Raw genomic sequence first — 18438 nt, 5'->3', positions numbered from 1 at the left:
GGGGGGGGGGGGAGTTAGGGCGGGTTGAGGGCTGCTGCTCTGGCCCGCATCGGCGTCAGCCGAGGGCGGAGCCGCGCCTCGCTCTCGGCCGCCTCGTACAGGTGCTCTCCGGGCAGGTAGACGCCGCTCAGCAGGCCGCCGCGGCCCCGCTCCGTCTGCTGGTTGAGAGCCTCGCCGACCGAGTCGGCGCGCGGCGGAGTGGCGCACGGCGTGGCCGCGGCCGACGCGGCCGACGCGGCCGAGGCGGCCGCCGAGGCGGCTGAAGACGCGGCGCCGGCGCCGGTCCCGCTCGAGACGACGAGGATGCGCGGCCGGCCGCCGGTTGTGTGGTGGGCGGCAGCGTGGCGCGCGGTGGCGGCGTCGACGAGTGCGGCGGCCAGCGCGCCGGCGCGGCTGCGGAGGCTCGCGCGCATCGAGAGGAGCGTCTCGAGGGTGGTGGCGAGCCTAAGGTAGGAGCCCGCCAGTGTCGGGGCGTGACCAGCGGATCGTGCAGTGTGCTCGGGGCCTCGCGTGTGCTTGCGTGCGGCCCGGACAGGGGCCGTGAAAACGGCTGCAGTGCGTGTGCCCTCGAGCGCGAATACACGGGTGCGTGTCTCGCATCTGGGGCGGCGAACTCGCGCGTCTCGACGACTCGCTCGTGGGCGAGGGAGTGGGCGAGCGCGCCGAGCACCTCGTCCACGGGCAGCTCCTCGCCCGCTGACAGCGCGGGCAACTCCTCGCGCACCGCGCTCGCCGCCGCGCCTGCCGGCACGTAATCGCACACGGCGCGCAAAGCGATGGCCTTGAGCTTGACTCCGGCGAGGGTGGGCGAGAGTGACGAGGCGGTGATGACGAGCGACGCCTTGAGGTCGGCCACGCGGTCTGCGAGCGCCTAGAAAGCTCGCGGAAGGCTCGCGCTGGCGTCTGCAGCTTCTTGCGACGCGGTGTTGCGGGGGCGCCTTGGTCGAGAGCGTGGTCGGCAGGCACGCGTAGACGGCGCCCACCCGCTTCGCCGCCTGCAGCCAGACGAGCTGCGCGAGCCCGTTCGGCAGGTGAAGCACCAGCCGGTCGCCGGTCCCGACGCCCGTGCCCCGGAGGACTCGCGCGGCGGCGGTCGAGCGGAGGAGGAGCTCGGAGTAGGTAATCGACTTGCGCGCGCGCTCGAGGTCGGTCGTCCGGTCTGAGGACGGCACGCCTAGTCAGCCACCGTCCACCAGTCCGCTGACTGATCCGCGAGTCCCCCACGGCCGGACTAGAGCAGGCCACGCCATACGCGACAGCCGCCGCCTGGTTGCCGTGGCCGCTCAGCACGTGCCGGTCCACCTCGTTGAAGGCGGCAGAGGTGCGGCCGCCCACGAACCAGTCGTAGCACGGCGCGGCGGACTCGTCGAGCGCGGCGCTCCACGGCCTACCGCAAGGCTCCGACAAGTCTCCGAGCCGCGGCTCCTCGAGTGGAGACGCGTCGAGCTCGGCTTCCAACTCCAACCTCCACTCCGGCCCGCGCGGCGCGGCGGGCGCGCCGCTCGCCGCGTCCCACCCGCGCCACGACCCGGCCTCTTCGTCGAGCGAGAGCCACGCGCCGCTTTGCCCGTCGAGCCAGTGCAGCCGCGAGGCGCCGACGCGGCCGTGGAAGTCGCCCGGCGACTCCGCCGCGACCGCCTCGAGGTCCGAGCGGCTGGTGAGCGGGTTGGTGACCGCGCACGCCCTCGGCGCCACCGCCGCAGCCGGGGAGGGCGAGTCGCCGCGGGCGGCGGCGGCGGCGGCGGCTGCGGCTCCGCCTCCCGCGGCGTGTGATGCCTCTGCCCCTGGTGCCTCTGCCCCTCGTGCCTCTGCCCCTCGTGCCTCTGCCCCTCGTGCGAGACGGAGGAGCTCGTCGGGGCGGGCGGAGAGGTACTGGTGGTACTCGGCCATGAGCAGCGCCGCGCCGTACGCGCCGCGAACCATGTTGTTGACGACGAGCGAGAAGCAGATGTCCCACGCCCCGTCGGCCAGCTTGACGTTGCCCACGCTCACCTGCCCGCAGCATCGCCCTCTGAGGCATCGCCCTCACGCATCGCCTCGGGAGAGAAGCTGGTCCAGCGCCGCCGGACACAGTGCAGACGCTCACCGCCATCCCGACCCACTCGCCTACACCTCGCCTACACCTCGCCTACACCTCGCCTACACCTCGCCTACTCCTCGGCCGCATCTCGGCCGCATCTCGGCCGCATCTCGGCTGCATCTCACCGCCATCCCTCCCCACTCGCCGCGCGCGGCGGGAGGGCGGCCGGGCTTTGGGGTGCCGCAGTGCGATGCCGGCCGCGGCGTGCCCACGTCGCGCATCGTGTGCAGCGGCCGCGGCGGCAGCGACGGCAGCGCACCCTCGGGCAGGTGAGAGAGCGGCGCAAACTTCTCGAACGCCGCGTAGACCTCCTCGACGCTCGACAGCGCGGCGGCGTCCCTCACGCGGACGCGCACGTCGACAAAGTGGCCGACGTGCACGCCCACGCGGTGCGCGCGCACCGAGAGCGACTCCGTCGGCACCAGCGCCGCGATCTCGTTTGCGATGTACGTCTCGGTGTTTTCTTTTGTGCCCCAGATTGGGTACACGTTCCCCTGCACGAGCTCGGGCGGGTAGAGGGCGTCGCCGCGGCCGGAGAGGGACTGGAGCGTGCATACCGAGACGTCGCGCAGGCCGAAGGCGGCGTGCAGCGCGTGCAGCGCCAGCGTCGTCCCCACGGACACGCAGTTCGGCGACTTGAAGAGCGCGGCGCCCTGCGCCATCGATCGCGGCATCTGGGTCGGGTTCACCTCGAGCACCATCAGGTTGTGCGAGCGCTTGTATGGCGAGATGGAGAAGACGGCGAAGCCGTTGGACGTCAGGATGTCCTCCACGTAGCCCACATCCGGCGCCACGCACGACACCGCCAGCCGGCAGCCCTCGTCGGCGAGCAGCTCGTCGAGGCTCGAGACGCGCACGCCGCGCAGCGCCTCTGGGAAGGGCTGTCGCGTCCAGAGCTGGTCGCCATAGTTGGCCACCAGCGCATCCTCTTTCTGCTGCCACACGTCCTCGTACAGCAGGCCCTCTGACCGCTGCGAGCCCACAATCGGCCCGAGGCAGAAGGTCGGGTGCGCCAGCAGCCGGCGGGCGAGCAGCCGTCCGACGTAGCCGGTGCCACCGATGATGGCGAGCGGCGTCCGGCCGTCGGCGGCGAACCGCGGCGGGACCACGGCACCGCCCTCGCCGACCTGCGGAGAGACCGTGCCGACCATTGGAGAAGGCTAAGGAACGATGGTTTTTCTTCCCTTAAAAACAAACCATTTGCGGGAATGTACGTTTGGGTTGTCTGTTTTCTTTCTTTTCTGCTCGTGCAGGTAAATAGGGACTCCACTGTGCTGCGAACCTGTCGCTGTCCCTTTTGTCAGTAGCAGGAGAACTAGGAGAGTGCAACCAGTAGGAGGCCCGCGCCTGCCTGCCCCTGTGCCGCCGGGTGCAACTTTGTCCTAGACGAGAGGGGGATCCCTGGGGCCCTGTCGTGTGGGTGAACCCTGCCCAGCCCCCTCCGTGTTGCGATGCGCTTCCCGCTCCCGTTCCCTGTGTCCCTGATCGTCCTTCCAAGATCCTGCTCGCGCAGGTGGGGACCCTGTCCTTCTCCCACCCCTTGTTTGGTTTGTCCGCTTTATTTATTGCTCGTGCAGGTGGGGACCCTGTCCTCCTCCCCCATCCCTCGTTTGGTTGTCCTGTTTTATTTATTTCTTTCTTTTGTAACGTAAGAGCTACATACACTGAGAGAGAGAGAGAGGGCCTAGAAAACACAACCCCCTCTCCCTTTCTAGAAAGCTAAAAGTAAAACACTGAAGTTATCGAGCCGTATTTTCGCGCTAAAAGAAAGAAAGAAAACAGAGAGAGCCAAACGAGCGGAGGGATGGGGAGGAGGACAGGGTCCACACCTGCACGCGAGCAGGATTTTGGAAGGACGATCAGGGGCACAGGTGGGAGAGAAAGGGGCTCTCCTGACAAGGGAAGGGACACGACAGGCTCGCAGCGCGGTGCCACCTAGGCGCTAGGGTGCCACGGTGGACTCCTTGGCGCTTGGTTGGGCTGTCCGAGGTTTGCCTCTCGCACCCCGTCTGTTTTCGTTTCCTTTTTTCACAAGATTCCATTTTCCCGGGAAAACTCCGTGGAAATCGTCAAATTTTGGGCTCTGAGGACTGAGCCGAGTCTGAGGCTGGTTTGGGCCCAAAATCAGCCAAATTTTAGGCCAAATCGGCAAAATGCCGGGAATTTTGCGGAGAACCCGTGTTGCGTGTATACCTGGAAATTACCCTGCGACCGCCTGGGTATTTTGTCGATTTCCCTCAATTTTGCCTCCGATTTTGCCCCAGACCAGCTCTCAGACACAGACTCCAGAAGACAAGCTGCCGAGCCCAAATCACTGTGTCTGAGAGAGAGAGAGATTTTTATTAACTCTCTCTCTGTGTCTGTGAGAGTCGTGATTTCTTGTTGGTTAATAAAAATCTCTCCCAGACTCAGGGAAACTCGCGAGTTTCCAGAATGGAGCACCAAACATCTGTTTTCCCTGGAAATTCCCGGAAACGCAAAGTGCTGAGGACGATTTTTTTCTTTTTGTTTAGCCCAATGGACTCCCAACTCCACAGGCGGTTTAGTTAGTTAGTTAGGTCTCATCTCAGTCTAGGCTCTAGCGACCTGCCTAGCTTATCACTGTTTTCGCGCTTGGGAGTCGTGTCTCGTGTGCCGGCTTTTGGATTCTCGCGCGCGCAGCGCACCCGCACGAATTCTTAAAATACAAGCCTCTTCACAGCGGACTGGCGCGGACTGGCACACACACCGGCTCACAAGCACACCGGCACACCGGCTCACAAGTAGAAAATCCTGCGGTGCCACTTCCCATGACCGCTCCCGCGCCTTCCTTCAACGCCAAGGCGTGGATGGCCGCCAACGACCCGGGCGGGTCCTCTCGTCGGGTCGGGATGGACCAGCTCACCACCCGGCTCGAAACGCTGCAGCTCGAGCACGACGCGCTCACGGCGCTGCTCTTGGACGAGGAGCGTGCGGATGCCGCTGCCCTCAGAGAGGCCGGCACCCAGATCCCGACGCTCGACGGCCATGTGAGCACGCTGCAGAGCCGGGTGGACGCCGTCGCCGTCGGCGACGATCACGGGCTGCGTGCGCAGCGCAAGGCGCTAGTGCAGGCGTCGGCGGCCCTGAGCGAGCAGGTGCAGAAGCTTCCCGCGGCGCTGTCTGCTCGCGTCGCCACAGTGGCTGAGCGACACAGGCTCGCTGGCAACGACCACTACCGCAAGCGGCACTACGACGCCGCGATCCGCTGCTACACGGACGCGATTGCCGTCGACCGCCGCAACCCAGTCTACCTGTGCAACCGGAGCGCGTGCCACCAGGCCAAGGAGCAGTGGAGGCTGGCGGTCGCCGACGCGAGGGCGGCTGCGGCGCTGGACGTGAACTCGCCCAAGGCGTACTCCTTCCAAATCAAGTCGCTGCTCCGCCTCGGCGAGGCGAGGGAGGCGGCGCGTGTGCTGCAGGCCGCTCCGCTGGTGCTCCGCGCAGAGAACGTCGGCTCACTCTGCGCCGCCGCCGCGCTCTGCCGCGGACCCGCCCACGACACGTCCACGACGCGCGCGTAGGCGGACCTCGTCGCGCTGAGAGCGACGCTGCTCGGCGAGCTCAAGGAGCGCGGGAACGCGTGCTTCAAGGCTTCGCAGAACGACCAGGCGATCGAGCTCTACTCCCTGGCCATCGACCTCGACGGCGCCGCGTCGGCGGTCTACCTCTCGAACCGATCCGCCGTCCACCAGGCGAAGCGGATGTGGCGCGAGGCTGCGGCGGACGCGCGGCAGGCCATCCGGGCGGACCCGTGCTTCGTCAAGGCGCACCTCCACCTCGGGAAGGTGCTGCTGCAGCAGCGGCAGCTCGGCGAGGCCAGGGAGGCGGTGCAGCGCGGCATGGCCACGCTGCAAGAGGCGGGGCAGAACGCCGCGTGCGCGCCTCTGCAGGTCGGCGCAGCCCCATCCCCAGTGCCCCGGCCCCAGTGCTCCGCTGACCCGTCTCCATGTAGCGCAGGAGCTGCTGCAAGCCATCATGCAGCAGTCCGGCGGCGGCGGCGGCGGCGGCGGCGGCGGCGGCGGCGGCGGCAGTGGCAGTGTGTGCAGCGGCGGCGAGAGCTCCGGTGCGGGCACGGGCACAGCCGCGGCGCTGCGAGAGCAGGGCAACGCGCTGTACAAGGCTGGCCAGTACGCCGAGGCGCTGCGGCTCTACTCGCAGGCGGTCGGTGCGGAGCCGAGGAACGGCGCGCTGCACGGCAACCGCGCGGCGTGCTGGATGATGCTCGGAAAGTACGAGCGGGCTGTGGCCGACTGCTCGGAGGGGCTGCGGCACGAGGCGGGCTCGGAGCTGGGCAAGCTGCGCGGCCGGCAGGCGACGGCTCTCACGCGGCTCGGCAAGCTCGACCGCGCGGCGGATGTGCTGCAGCAAGGGGCGCTGCGGGGCGGCGAGCACGCGGAGGCGCTCGGCGCGCAGCTGAGGAGCGTCAAGGGGCTGCAGGCCAGCCTCGCCGTCGGCAGGCAGGCGCTGGAGGAGGGCGCATTCGGCAAGGCGAAGCGCTGCGCGCTCGAGGTGGCTGGCGGCGGGGTGAGCGAGGACCCGGAGGTGTGGCTGCTGCTCGCGCGAGCGCACCTGTCCCTCGGAGAGCATGTCGAGGCGGCGCGCGAGGCGCAAAAGGCGATCGCGCTGGACGCGGACACGCTCGACGCGTACACGCTGCGCGCAGACGCGCTGGTCGGCATGGGGCTGGCGGAGAAGGCGATGAGGCTGCTTCGGGACGGGCTACAACGCGACCCGGACAACGAGGCGGCCGGCGGGAGCAGCGCCCGCTCGCCCGTCCCCTCGGCCGCTCACCCCAGCCGCGCCTCCGGCCCCAGGCGGCGGCGGCGGCGCTGCGACGGCTCAAGCGCAAGGCGGCCGGGCACGCGCGGGTACGCGAGGAGCTGCAGGAGGCGTTCCGTCTGCGCCGCTTCGAGGCGGCGGCCGCGCTCTGCGCCGAGGGGCTGCGCTTGGACAGCGACGACAAGAGGCTGGCCGCCGGCTTCTACGCGGACCGCGCGAAAGCGTACCAGCTCCTTGCGCGCTCGCGGGCGCGCGGCGAGACGCGACGCGAGCGCGAGGACGCGGCGGCGGCCAAGCTGGGCGGCGGCGGCGGCGGAGGGGGGGGCGGATCGCTGCGCGAGCTGGCGGCGGACGAGGCGGCGCCGCCCGAGGGCGATTCCGACCCGCGGGCCGCCGCGCCCGCCTGCTGGAGACGCTGCATCCAGGAGGCCGGCCGCGCCATCTACGCCGAGCCGACGCTCCTCGCGCCGTACTTGCTCAAGGCGGAGGCGCTGCAGGCGCTCGAGCGCTGGCGCGAGGCGCTGGCGACGATGGAGCAGTGCGTCAACTCGGAGCCGTCGCGCCGCAGCGACCAGGCCGTGCTGCAAAAGGTGGTCGAGGCGCAGTTTCTGGTCAAAAAGTCGGAGCGCGACGACCTCTACGCGTTGCTGGGCGTCACGGGCGTGGGCAGCAAGGCGTCGGAGAAGGAGGTTCGCGCGGCGTACAAGCGCGCGGCGCTCGAGTGGCACCCGGACAAGCACGCCGAAGAGTCGGCGGAGCAGAGGGCGGAGGCCGAGGCGCACTTCAAGAAGCTCGGGGAGGCGCTCGAGATCCTCACGGACCCCTTCAAGCGCAAGCTGTGGGACGAGGGCCACACCGTCGAGTCCATCGGGCAGCAGGCGCAGCAGCGGCGGCAGCAGCAGCAGCAGGGCCGCCCGCGGTGATAGCGCTTAGCGGCGTAGAGCCGGTAGAGAGTTTGTTTTTGTCAAAAGTAAGAAAATAAAACCGTGAACCCAAGGGAAGGTGGGCCATGCCCATATGGCCATGCGCCATGCGATGCATGGCCCCGGGGTCGAGGACGCGGCGCTTGTGGCTTGAGAGATTAGATGATTACTACTAGAAATACTATAGTCTATACTATATTTTACCAAATCGATTTCATTGCGAGAGTTCTCCTCTTTCGACTTTCCGGGGGTCTCGCGAGTGGTTACAGCAGCGCGCCCCGGCGGCCGACGCCCGTGCCCCGACGCGCGCCGCGACGCGTGCACTTTGACGGCCACTCCGGAGTTGATGGCGACTGCTGGGTCTCGACGAAGACCGGGGACACCTGGTTGTGTTGGTTGCCCTTAGTAAAGTGGACGTCACTAGTAGCATGTTCTCTGTAGAGTTCGTGTGTTTGCAGAGGATAGCGGGAGATACAAGGCGGGACACAGTTGGATGTATACTATCGAAGGTGAAGAACAGAAAGAAAGAAAGAAAACAGACAACCCAAGGGAGGGATGGGAGGACGGCACGCCGCCACCACACAGGGATTTTAAGGAGAGGTGTGTGGTGCGCTATCCGTCGCCCACCCTAGGGAGTCTGCCTCTTCCTATCTCTCTTTTCGCAGTCTCTCGCCGATTCTCGCTGCAACCTTCATGCCACCTCGCGGTCGTCCCACCCTCGTCGTTCTCTCCCTTGTCACTTCCTCCTCTGTCGCGTTGTTCTCTTCTGCCTCGTCCTGCGACGCCGCCGCCTGCCGGTCCCTTGTTCTCGCGGCTTCTTTCGCCTGTCGGCGCAACTCCGTCCTCCTCGCGGCGTATCCTGGCCCCTCGAGTCTATCGAGCTCCCCTCGCGCAAGGACCACATTTCTGACTCCCACTCCGATCATTTGCCTACAGGTCATGTTGTTGCTCAGGTCCACTCTCTCTTCGAACACTCGTGCCTCTACGGATGCTGCCGGCGCTGGGGTCCCCTTCGGATGCATCGTGACATCTGACAACTGGATTTCCACTGGTTCGTCCTCCTCGGAGTCATCTTCCCCGTCCTCCTTCCGCTCGGCTCTTCGCTCGGTACGTTCGGTGTGGCTCACCCTCCATGCCGTGAACAGGCGCTTTATCCACCCTATATTCTTCTCTCGTTCCTCTGCCCGTGCCTTGGTCTTGTCGTTGTTTCGCACCCATGTCTGTATGGCAATCGAGGCTGCCTTCCCCACTACCTGCAGTTCCCTCGTCACCTCTCCCGCGAGCTCCCTTCTCTTTCTTTCGGGTATGGAGTCCGTGAGTGCGGGTAGCGTGCAGGCAATCACGGGCGCTATTTTGTCGTACTCCTCTTCGGCGAGCGCTCCAAATCTAGACCCTTTCGCCTTTAAGGAGGCTGCCCTCGCTCGTCTCAGGAATGTGGCGGTGTCTTTTGAGTCCGGCGCCTCCCGTTCAACTCTTGCTGTCGCCCTCGCTGTGTGTTTGTCGAGCTTCCGCATGAAGTGACGCGCCTCTTCCTTATTTCCAGCGCAGCTGCCGCTCAGTATGTGCGCCAACGACGCCTGTGCGCTGTGGTGGCTCACTGTCTTCATGTTTCCAGTCGTCCCAGTCTCCCAGTTTCCCCGCGTCTCCTCCTTGCCTCGCGCGCCTCTTTTGTGGCCTCATCCCAAGGTGAAGAACAGCTCGGACTGGCGGCGGAATTCTTTTCTTGAGGGTCGTGTGGAGTGAGGCCGCAGCTCTCAAAGGGGAGCGCTGAGTGACTCCCTGACTCCCTCCATCGGGAGTCCCGCTCTCGCTCTCTGAGTATTGTGGATCGCCGACCGAGCACCGTTCCTCAAGGCTCACTCGACAAGCTCCGCCAAGCCGCCGGCGAGAGAGATGTAGCTCGCTCTCGAGCACGGTCATCACGGCAGGTGTCCCTCTCGTTCGAACGCGAGAGTGGCACCGGCGTTGAGCCTCGCAGGGGCTGCCGGGGTCTCGCGTCAGGGTCGTACAAAGATGTAAGGTACTAGAAGCAGAGCAGAAAGAGAGCAGCCACGACAGACCGCAGTTCGGCAGAGCCGAACTAAGAGGAGACGCGTGACACAATCGAGGGACGAAACTCATGTGAGACAGAGGGTCACGCCTCACGCGGGACAGGAGAGTAAAGTGCCAAGAGGGGGCACCACAGAGAGTAGTTACTATCTCCGCATTCCAACGCCTCTGCATGTGCGGAAATAGCAGCTGCGAAAACCACCTAACCGCCGAAGAGGCACGCGCCACCGCGCGTGAGGAGGGTCTCGAGCTGGTGCCAACAACGGCAGAAAATGTCTTTTGCTCGCCTGGCTTCGGCCCACCCGTTCCTCGCGGTGGTCTACGGTCCCACAGCAGGACTTTGCTCGCGGCAAGTGCGCGACACGTACTGGCGCTGCGCCGCTCCCTGCCGTCTCGCTCGGCCCGCTTCCTTGAGAAAAGAATTCGCTCCTGCCGTGTGGCGCACGAGGTAGCTGCGCGTGTGCGCGTGTAGCTGCAGCATGCACGCCTGCTTCTCGCCGTAGCAGCACGCGCGGCACTGGGACTCGCGCGCTCTGCCGTCCCGTTCCAGCGGGACGCCGGCTCGCGTCGCCTCGCTGCGCGCGTGCCACCCCTCGCCGCTGGCTGCGCCTGCTGCGCACGTCCCCTCTGCGCAGAGTCGCCCCCTTGCTGCCTGTCGCGCGCCGCACCGTCGTGCCGACCCTTGCGCGCCTGCTGTCCCCTGCGCAGGCGGTTCTGTCTCCGTCGCCGCTGCTCGTCCGGCCGCCATGGGTTATGGAAAGGGCGCCCGGCCTATGGGCTACCGCGCCCACACGCGCGACCTCTTCTCAAAGAAGCCCAAGGACAAGGGCGGCAACCCGCCGCTCACCACCTTCTTGCGGCAGTACAAGATTGGCGACACCGTCGATGTTGTGTGCAACTCTGGCCAGCAGAAGGGCATGCCGCACAAGTTCTACCACGGCCGCACCGGCACTGTGTGGAACGTGACGCGCCGCGCCATCGGCGTCGAGGTGAACAAGGTGCACCGGCAAAAACAGCTCGTCAAGCGCATCCACGTGCGCGTCGAGCACCTGCGGCCCTCCAAGTCGCGGCTCGGCCACCTGGACCGGGTCAAGCTGAACGAGGAGAAGAAGCGCGCTGCCAAGGCGTCGGGCACGCCCTGCCCCGCCTCGGAGCTCAAGCGGCAGCCCAAGGGCCCCCGCGAGGGCTTCCTGCTCGACCTGAGCAAGACCTTCGGTGAGAAGGTCCACACGCTCACGCCCGTGCCGTATGTCTTCAAGCCGCTCGAGAAGATTGCCGTCGGCCACGCCAGCTAGGCCCGCCACTGAGAGCGCTCGGCGGGCAGGGGCGGGGCTGGCTGAACGGCGGGGCGGCGGCCTCGGTCATCACGCCACCGCCACGCACGCGCGGCGTCCGCGGCGCGGGCTGGGGGGTGCACATGGCTCTTTTCTCTATGCGCGCGTCTGTGCCAAGGGCGGTGTCTTGAAGTGTGCTGCTGGGCCCCAGCCCCCGTTCGACGAGCGCTCGGCCCCGTGGTCGGTTCGTTTTAATGTTTTGAATGCTTTTGTACGCCACGCGCGTTATTCCGCGCGGCCAACGCCAAATCGTGTGTCTCGTGAAACGAAAGGTTTGAAAAACGTGTGTCTAACGTGCGCGGAGCCGGAGGTTTGTCGTGAGCGGCGCTGCAGGCGCGCAGCGCGCAGCCCCCCCCCCCCCCCCCCGCCGGACACGACTGCAGTGCCAGTGGCCAGTGCTCGGCTCTGCACTGTGGTCTGTGTCGTCTGTGGGGGGCGCGAAGGCCGAAGCCGCGCGCCGCGCCACCGGCATCGCCACGCGCCAGCCGCCGTTCCGAAGAGGCAAGAGCTCGGAACGCCGCGGCGGGTCATCACTGTATACACTGACACCGCGCCCCTGAGGCTGAGCCCTGGCCTGTCAGGCACTGTCAGGTGCCTCTGTCAGACCAGCTGTCAGGTGCTGTCAGTGCTGTCGGGTGCTGTCGGGTGCGTGTCTGACAGGCGAGGGGATCGGCTGTAGCTGTCGGGTGCTGTCAGAGCTGTCGGGTGCTGCTGTCAGACGCTGTCAGACGCTGTCGGAGCTGTCGGAGCTGTCAGGCTGCTGCTGCTGTCAGACGTTGGGCTGTTGCTGTCAGGTGCTGTCAGGTGGTGCTGTCGGGGTGCTGTCAGGCTCTGACACACACCAGCCACACTTATGACACTATCAAGAGGAGACCAGCAGGACTCTACTACACATACTCTCAGCGCCTCTCCTCCTACACGGCGTGATCACGCCGGCGGCGGCGGCCGCCTGGGGAGCGCATATGGCGGCGCAGGCGCAGGCGGCGGCGGCGGCACAGACGGCGGCGGCTACCCCCACCCAGACGCCGTAGGCATATGACTGGAGGGCCCCAGAAGGCTAGCTGGTAGCTTCATTTGTAGTAGCACAGCCGCCGGTGCTAGAGAGGGGTCCGCAGAGGTGGGGCGGGAGGGTTGAGAGAGAGACCCATCGGACCATCCCATGTGCCATGACTACATGGACATGGACCACACTCACATGTCTTTGCATGTAATTTTGTTATACCCTCATGGGGCACAAGAAAGAGGCTCTACGGGGTCTGTGTGCGGTCTGTGCTGCTGTCGGGCTGTCAGCGCTGCTGTCAGGCCACTGTGTGCTGTCGGGCTGTCGGGCAGCTGTCAGCCCTGTCACGTTAGGGCCTGACAGCGACGGGACCCCCCTCGGCCTCGCCTGTCAGACTCTGCTGTCAGGCTGTCAGATACGTGCTGTCAGATTGTCGGAGAAAGTGCTGTCAGCGCTGTCAGGCTGTCGGGCACTGTCAGGCGCTGTCCGGGGTTTGCTGTCAGGCTGTCAGACCAAGGCTCAGGACACCGTTTCGTTGCTCGTTGGACGTTGCGTAACTTTGCGTGATGCGTCGCACGATTTCGGGGCCGTCGTATCGGCGATGGCACGCGTGTATGCCAGCCTGCGGCTCTTGAGCGTCGCGGCCCCTACTCTGGCGTGCACAAACGTGCTCGTGACTCAGGAGGCCTCCGCCTCGGGCAACATCCTCCTCGGCTACAACGACGACTCCTCAAACCGCTACGCTGCCATCACCCGCTTCCCAGCGCAGCCCGGCGAGGAGGGCAGGCAGCGACCCATTTACTTGTACGACAACGGCAACTTCTCTGGGTACATCCCCGACGAGAAACCAACTTACAATGTCATCTCCAACTCCAACGAGTGGGTGCGGTGCCAGCACTCTTGAGTATCGACCGATCCCTTTCCAACCCTTCACGCTGAGCTTTGAACCGTGTGCCTCAGGGAGTGGTCATCGCCGAGACGACTCACGGTGGGCTTAGTCTGCTTGACACCGACCTGAAGACGCAAAACGACGGCGTCGGCCATACTATGGATTACGGCTCTCTCATATACACCGCGCTCCAGCGCAGCAGGACGGCCCGGGATGCGATCGGTGTCATCACGAGTCTCACCCAGAAGTACGGGTACTCCTCCGCGATGGAGGGCTTCTCCATCACAGACGGCGTCGAGATTTGGTTCGTGTCGGCCTGCAGCCCTGCACCCCCACCCCCACGCTGCGCCCCTGAAACGCTGATCCGCGCCTCCAGGATCCTCGAGATGATTGGCAAGGGCGAGATCGAGAAGGGCACCCTATGGCTCGCCAAGCGGCTCCCTCCCGGGACCATCTACGCACACGCGAACCAGGCGCGGCTCGGCGAGATCCGTTCGCCGACAGGGTACGAGGGCAACCCAAAAAAACTCAAGTACAAAAACTGTCATTCGAACGAAGAAGGTGAATTGGAATGTTCCGAGATGTATTCCGAGGTGGGACATTGGTACAAGAATGGCTGCCTGCGCTTTGTCTTTTCGAATCAAGGAGGGTTCGCCCATGGTCCACCTTTGGTGGAGGATCTGGCGACTGCCTCTGGCGACCCCTTTGATGGCAAGATGACTTACTCGGCCCCGGGGTCGAAGACATACGATTATGTGCTGGACCCTGACCTCGACTGCATGGTTTCGAGCAACGCAGGGGACGGGACCAGATTTGACGCAGCAAAAAGGAATCTGGACCCAGAGGAATTCGCGCTCGAACAGGGCCTTTACGACCCCAAGGACGGCCCCTTCTCGTTCTCCGACGTCTTCTGCCCGGTGGACTTTGGTGGGGCGCGCTACTGCGAGGCGCGAGCCCCTGTCCGCTTCCTTCCTCCTCCCTTGCCGCGCGCCATCCAAGCCCGTCAGGTCCCTGTCGCAGGCACGCGTGTGGAACATATTCTCGAAGGTCGCTCACCCTGACGATTTCGACTCCGCCGCCTACCTCGGCTACGCGAAAGGCTACGATCTCGCCAACCGGATGCCCGAATTCGTGCGCGTCAAGAAGCCAATCTCGCGGCTGGACGTGCATGACCTGCTCAGCCTCACGTACGAGGGTACCTGGCTCGACCCGGCGGTCGACATCGGCGCCGGTGCGGCAATCACACGCCTGCAGCAGTCCCGGCCACGCCTTTCGCAACAACCTGTTTTGCGTCCCGAGGGAAGCCTGCGACACCCGCCGCAGGTATCTTCCGCACCCCGCAGCGGCTTGGCGCGGGGCTCTCTTGGACGTCTGAGGGCGAGTCGTACATCAACGAGCGACCCGTCGGCACCTTTTACACGGCGTGGCACTTCGTCTCTGAGGTGCGCAACTCGAAGCGGTGCCAGGTGTCTGCGCCGCGCAGCGCCGGAGCGCCTTCGCAGTCTCCTTGCCCAAACCACTGATCCCGCGCCAGGCCCTTGAGCAACCTGATTGGGACGTCGTAATGGACTTCATGAAAGGTTACGTCGACGGCGTCCTCGCACCGATCAAGGCAGCACATGGACATGGCCCCCCGCCCTCCCCCGCCCCCCCTCTCACCACCACACCACCAACACCAACTCCACCACACCAGCTGGTCCTGCATCCTTCCAGGGACAGGAAGCGATGCCTGCGCCGTGGGACACGCCAACGAATTCCCGCTACGCAGGGGCGGACTGCTTCCCGCCCAAGATGAGGTCTGTCACGTGGTGGGGCGCCAAGCAGCACAAGTGGTGAGGGCGGCTGGGCGAAAAAAAATTGTAATATGCCACAGGGGGTCAAAGATGGAGGCGCTGCTCCTCTAGGTCGCCAAAGATCCCACTCTACGGCGGCGCAACAAAGGTGGCGCTGTCGCACGACGACGGCAATTGCAGCGCGAGGGCGTCATGCCGCGCCTACTTCAACTATCCCGGCGCGCCGCACGCCCCTCTCCCTCCCCTCCGGCTCGACAAATTGACCTGACGCCCCAGCCCTTCCCCGCCCCTTGAGGCTCGGAGATCAAGTACGCACCCGACTCGATACACTGGAAGGTCACTGCGGTTAGCAGAGCCGGACTGCTCGCTGGAGGAGGGCAACGGCCGGTGCGACCTCACATCACGTGAATAGGTGAGCAACTTGGTCTACTCGATGCAGAGTCACGTGAGCGAGGACGTGCTGGATGCGCGCAAGAAGTTCAACGACTATGCCGAGGGGATGCTGAAATCGATGGATGAGAAGCTTGTGGCCATGACCGAGGAAGAGGCGCAGACGCACATGGACAAGGCCACCATCGACATGGGCGCGATGGCGGTCGATTACTGGGATTATCTGTGGCAGACCTTGCTCGCTGCGTACGCCGACGGCTACACGCGGCTGCCGGGCAAGGAGGGCGACGAGGGCTACAATTATCTCTTTGAGGGCACCAAGAAGGCGTCTGAGGCCGACGAGGCCTGGAAGAAGGCGGTCGTGGCGGACACTGGGATGAAATACCGTCAGCCAGGAGGGTCGTGTGCCGAGTTCGATCCAGACGGCAAATGCCTCTCGACGTCGCGCGGCGTCAAGAAGGGTGGGCCTGTCGTCCCAGCCTCCAAGCGGCACGGCGTCTCACCGTAGACGCGGCCTTAGCTAGTGTGAAGCTTGGGGCTGGCGACGCACGGTCGACGGACGGGGCCTCGGTTCACGGTCGGGAAATGGGACAATTGTGCAGAGAGAGAGACAGAGAGATCTCTGAGCTGGGAGAGTGAGTGTGGGACGTGATCTCCCCCAGCTCGCGCGGCGCGGTCGCGCCAGGGTCGCGCGCGCAAGGGCCTTCACGCTTCAGGCGAGAGGCACACTCCACAATTGATTGTGAGCGGAAACAGCTGTGACCTGGTGTGTGTGAAGTCGTGTGTGTCGTCGTTGTGACCCTGCCTATGTGGCGACCGGGGCGTCGTCCCAACACTCAGTCCCATGCGCGAGCCATGACCCATGTCCATGCCCATGTCTCAGATCTCAGATGTCTTATGTGGATATGCCTTAATAGCGATTGTAGATTGTAGTGTCAACTGTGTTGTAATATCTTCGCGCCCAACTTGACGTTGAACGCCACACCAAAAGACCACATCCCGCCCGGCACTCCCTTCTCAACCCTTCGTCCCCCCATTGTGCTAGCTACTGACGTATACCGTGATCTCAGCGCCATACCTCCCCTTCAGGCCTCGACAGGGACGGGCATGTCTGCGAGCGCCGCCTCGAGCTGCGCCATGCGCGCGTCGAGCGGCACGCTCTCGCACTTGGCGCCGTCGGGCGCGAGGGCGAGGAGCTGCAGCTGCGCGCCCACGTCGGGCCCCGCCATGCGACCCGTGACGGCGAGGCGGAGCGGCATGAAGAGGCTCTTCCCCTTGAGGCCGAGCTCCTTGCCGAACGACTTGACGGCGCTCTTCCACTCCGCCTCGAAGTCGGGCGAGGCGCCGTCGGGGAGGACGCCCTCGCGGTGCGCCGCGACGAGCGCGCCGCCCACCCGGCGCAGCTCGTCGGCCAGCTTCTGCGCGCCGCTGGAAGCGAGCGAGTCCGCGAGCGGGTAGGCGAGCGCGTCGCGCACGAGCGGCGAGGCGTCGTTGACGAGCTGCGAGGGCGGGGATATGGGGAGATATGGGGGATATGGGGAGATATGGGGAGATATGGGGCGAGGCGTCGTTGACGAGCTGCGAGGGCGGCGGGTAGAGCGTGAGGGCCGGATGGAGCGAGGGCGAGGGGTGGCAGGAGAGGGGGGGCGGGGGGGCGTGGTCATCGCGAGGGCGAGAGGCGCGAGGGCGAGGGAGTGAGGGTGCGAGAGTGAGGGGTGCGAGAGTGGGCACGCCTCGATCTTCTCGGCGACCATCCGCGAGGCGGAGAGCGAGAAGGGCGAGTCCGCCGCCATCGCGACGCCCGCCTCGGCGAGGTGGCGCCCGACAAGCGCGGCGCGCTCCTCCTCGGCCAGCGCGCGCAGGTGCTGGCCGTTGATCCAGTTGAGCTTCTTGAGGTCAAAGACCTGCGGGCGGGGAGGGGAGGGGAGGGCGGGTGTCGCGCAGTGCGGTCGCAGCACCTCGAGGCCTGACGCAGCCGAGATGATGCAGCCAGGGCGAGACACGGGGGCGATGCGGCCGAGGGCCTGGCCCTTCGGGCGCGGGTTGGGGGCACACAGCGGGGGGGTGTTCGGTGTTGCGCATGCTAGGGGCAGCGGACGGCGGGAGACTTTGTGACGCGATCGAGCGAGAAGGCGGCGGCCAGCTCGTCGACAGAGTAGATCTCCTGCGAGTGAGTCATGAATGAGACTGAGTCGACGCAATTCAGCCGTGAGGCCGACGGCGCGGGGTGGCTCCTGGTCGGTCGAGTCGTTCCAGCCGAGAAGGCAGAGGTAGTTGAGCATCGCTTGCGGCAGGTAGCCCTGCTGCCGGAACTGGTTCACCTGACCGGACCGGAGGAGGGGGAGGGAGCTCGGAGGAGGAGGAGGGGAGGAGGGGGAGGGAGGGGGGGAGGTGGAGAGGGCGCACAATCTTTCGAAGGTAGTTGCGGGATGGCTTGCACTGGCTATACCAGGCGCTGTCTGCAGTACAGACGGAGCCAGCTTCACAACAGGTGGCGCCAGTCCAGGAGTTGCCGCCGCACTGCGCCCATTTTAGCTGACAAATGGTAGGGTTGCCGCCCGGCATGCCTGGGCGCGGAAAGACTGCGGTCGGGCAGCCCGCGTAGCCAGGGTGGGCCGCGCACCAGGCGCTGAGGCTCACGCCCTTCTGGCAGGCCATGCACGAGGCGGTCATAGCCATGCAACACACTGTAGGGTTGCCACCAGGAGCAGGGTGAGGTGTGGCCCACCAGTCGCCCGAGTGGTGGTTGCCGCCGGAGGTCCCGCAGCCCCAGCCGTTGCACCCTTGCGCCTGCCAGTCGCCCGTGTGGTGGTTGCCCTCGATCTTTCCGTTCACCCCTTCAGCCTTGTATTGGCCCGTGTACTTGTTGGCGGTGTAGGAGCCCTGGTGGTTGCTCGCAGTGGTCTGGCCGGTCCATTTGTTCGTAGTGATCTTTCCGCCCTTATAGTCGGTTAGCGTAGTGGTGCCGGTCAGGTGGTTAGTGTGTGCGCAGCCCCGCCAGTCGCATCCCCCCGTTACCCACTTCTCGGTCGGCGGTGCCGCTTCTCCCGCAGCCTTCTCTGTCGGCGGTATGGGCTGCGCGGAGACCGCCGCCTCCGTCGCCTTCTCAGCCAGCGGGGCGGGCTGCGTGAGCACAGTGACGACGAGCGGGACCAGCATGACGCGCCGGGCCCAAAAACT

At 65.7% G+C, this 18438-nt stretch overlaps 4 protein-coding genes across 4 annotated transcripts in view; 3 read left to right on the top strand and 1 right to left on the bottom strand.

Moving 5' to 3' along the window:
• The first annotated feature begins 4819 nt into the window (after positions 1-4819).
• EMIHUDRAFT_464131 (hypothetical protein) lies at positions 4820-7860 on the top strand. Its single transcript, XM_005770103.1, has 4 exons — positions 4820-5550; positions 5623-5991; positions 6059-6874; positions 6916-7860. Exons 1-4 carry the CDS (start codon positions 4870-4872, stop codon positions 7801-7803), a joined length of 2754 nt encoding a protein of 917 aa, XP_005770160.1. The 5' UTR covers positions 4820-4869; the 3' UTR covers positions 7804-7860.
• A 2429-nt stretch (positions 7861-10289) lies between these two features.
• On the top strand, positions 10290-11419 carry EMIHUDRAFT_436239 (hypothetical protein). The gene is made up of 2 exons (XM_005770102.1): positions 10290-10300; positions 10561-11419. Exon 2 carries the CDS (start codon positions 10599-10601, stop codon positions 11145-11147), a length of 549 nt encoding a protein of 182 aa, XP_005770159.1. The 5' UTR covers positions 10290-10300; positions 10561-10598; the 3' UTR covers positions 11148-11419.
• A 1368-nt stretch (positions 11420-12787) lies between these two features.
• On the top strand, positions 12788-15766 carry EMIHUDRAFT_209670 (hypothetical protein; the record flags this gene model as incomplete). Its single annotated transcript, XM_005770101.1, has 10 exons — positions 12788-13069; positions 13147-13379; positions 13452-13636; positions 13721-14034; positions 14096-14306; positions 14399-14541; positions 14610-14660; positions 14789-14907; positions 14980-15016; positions 15281-15766. 10 exons carry the CDS (start codon positions 12788-12790, stop codon positions 15764-15766), a joined length of 2061 nt encoding a protein of 686 aa, XP_005770158.1.
• A 423-nt stretch (positions 15767-16189) lies between these two features.
• The window catches only part of EMIHUDRAFT_416006 (Glutamyl-tRNA synthetase), a 3444-nt gene continuing 1195 nt past the window's right edge, over positions 16190-18438 (bottom strand). The window contains exons 2-5 of the mRNA XM_005770100.1: positions 17478-17701; positions 17357-17422; positions 16992-17162; positions 16190-16757 (exon numbers count right to left, since the gene is read on the bottom strand). Coding sequence (XP_005770157.1) covers positions 16344-16757; positions 16992-17162; positions 17357-17422; positions 17478-17701 — 875 coding nt within the window. The 3' untranslated portion in view covers positions 16190-16343. The remainder of the gene's footprint in view (positions 16758-16991; positions 17163-17356; positions 17423-17477; positions 17702-18438) is intronic.

This window comes from Emiliania huxleyi (genome assembly GCF_000372725.1).
Source record: "Emiliania huxleyi CCMP1516 unplaced genomic scaffold EMIHUscaffold_40, whole genome shotgun sequence".
Lineage (NCBI taxonomy): Eukaryota > Haptophyta > Isochrysidales > Noelaerhabdaceae > Emiliania > Emiliania huxleyi.
Note: the sequence above shows the minus strand (reverse complement) of the source record. Positions and strands in the feature narration are given on the sequence as shown.

Coding starts and splice junctions, on each gene's coding strand:
- EMIHUDRAFT_436239 (XM_005770102.1), top strand. CDS start 10,599: ATGGGTTATGGAAAGGGCGCCCGGCCTATGGGCTACCGCGCCCACACG.
- EMIHUDRAFT_464131 (XM_005770103.1), top strand. CDS start 4,870: ATGACCGCTCCCGCGCCTTCCTTCAACGCCAAGGCGTGGATGGCCGCC. Junction 5,551..5,622: donor TGGTGCTCCGCGCAGAGAAC/GTCGGCTCACTC, acceptor ACGCGCGCGTAG/GCGGACCTCGTCGCGCTGAG. Junction 6,875..6,915: donor GGAGCAGCGCCCGCTCGCCC/GTCCCCTCGGCC, acceptor CTCCGGCCCCAG/GCGGCGGCGGCGGCGCTGCG.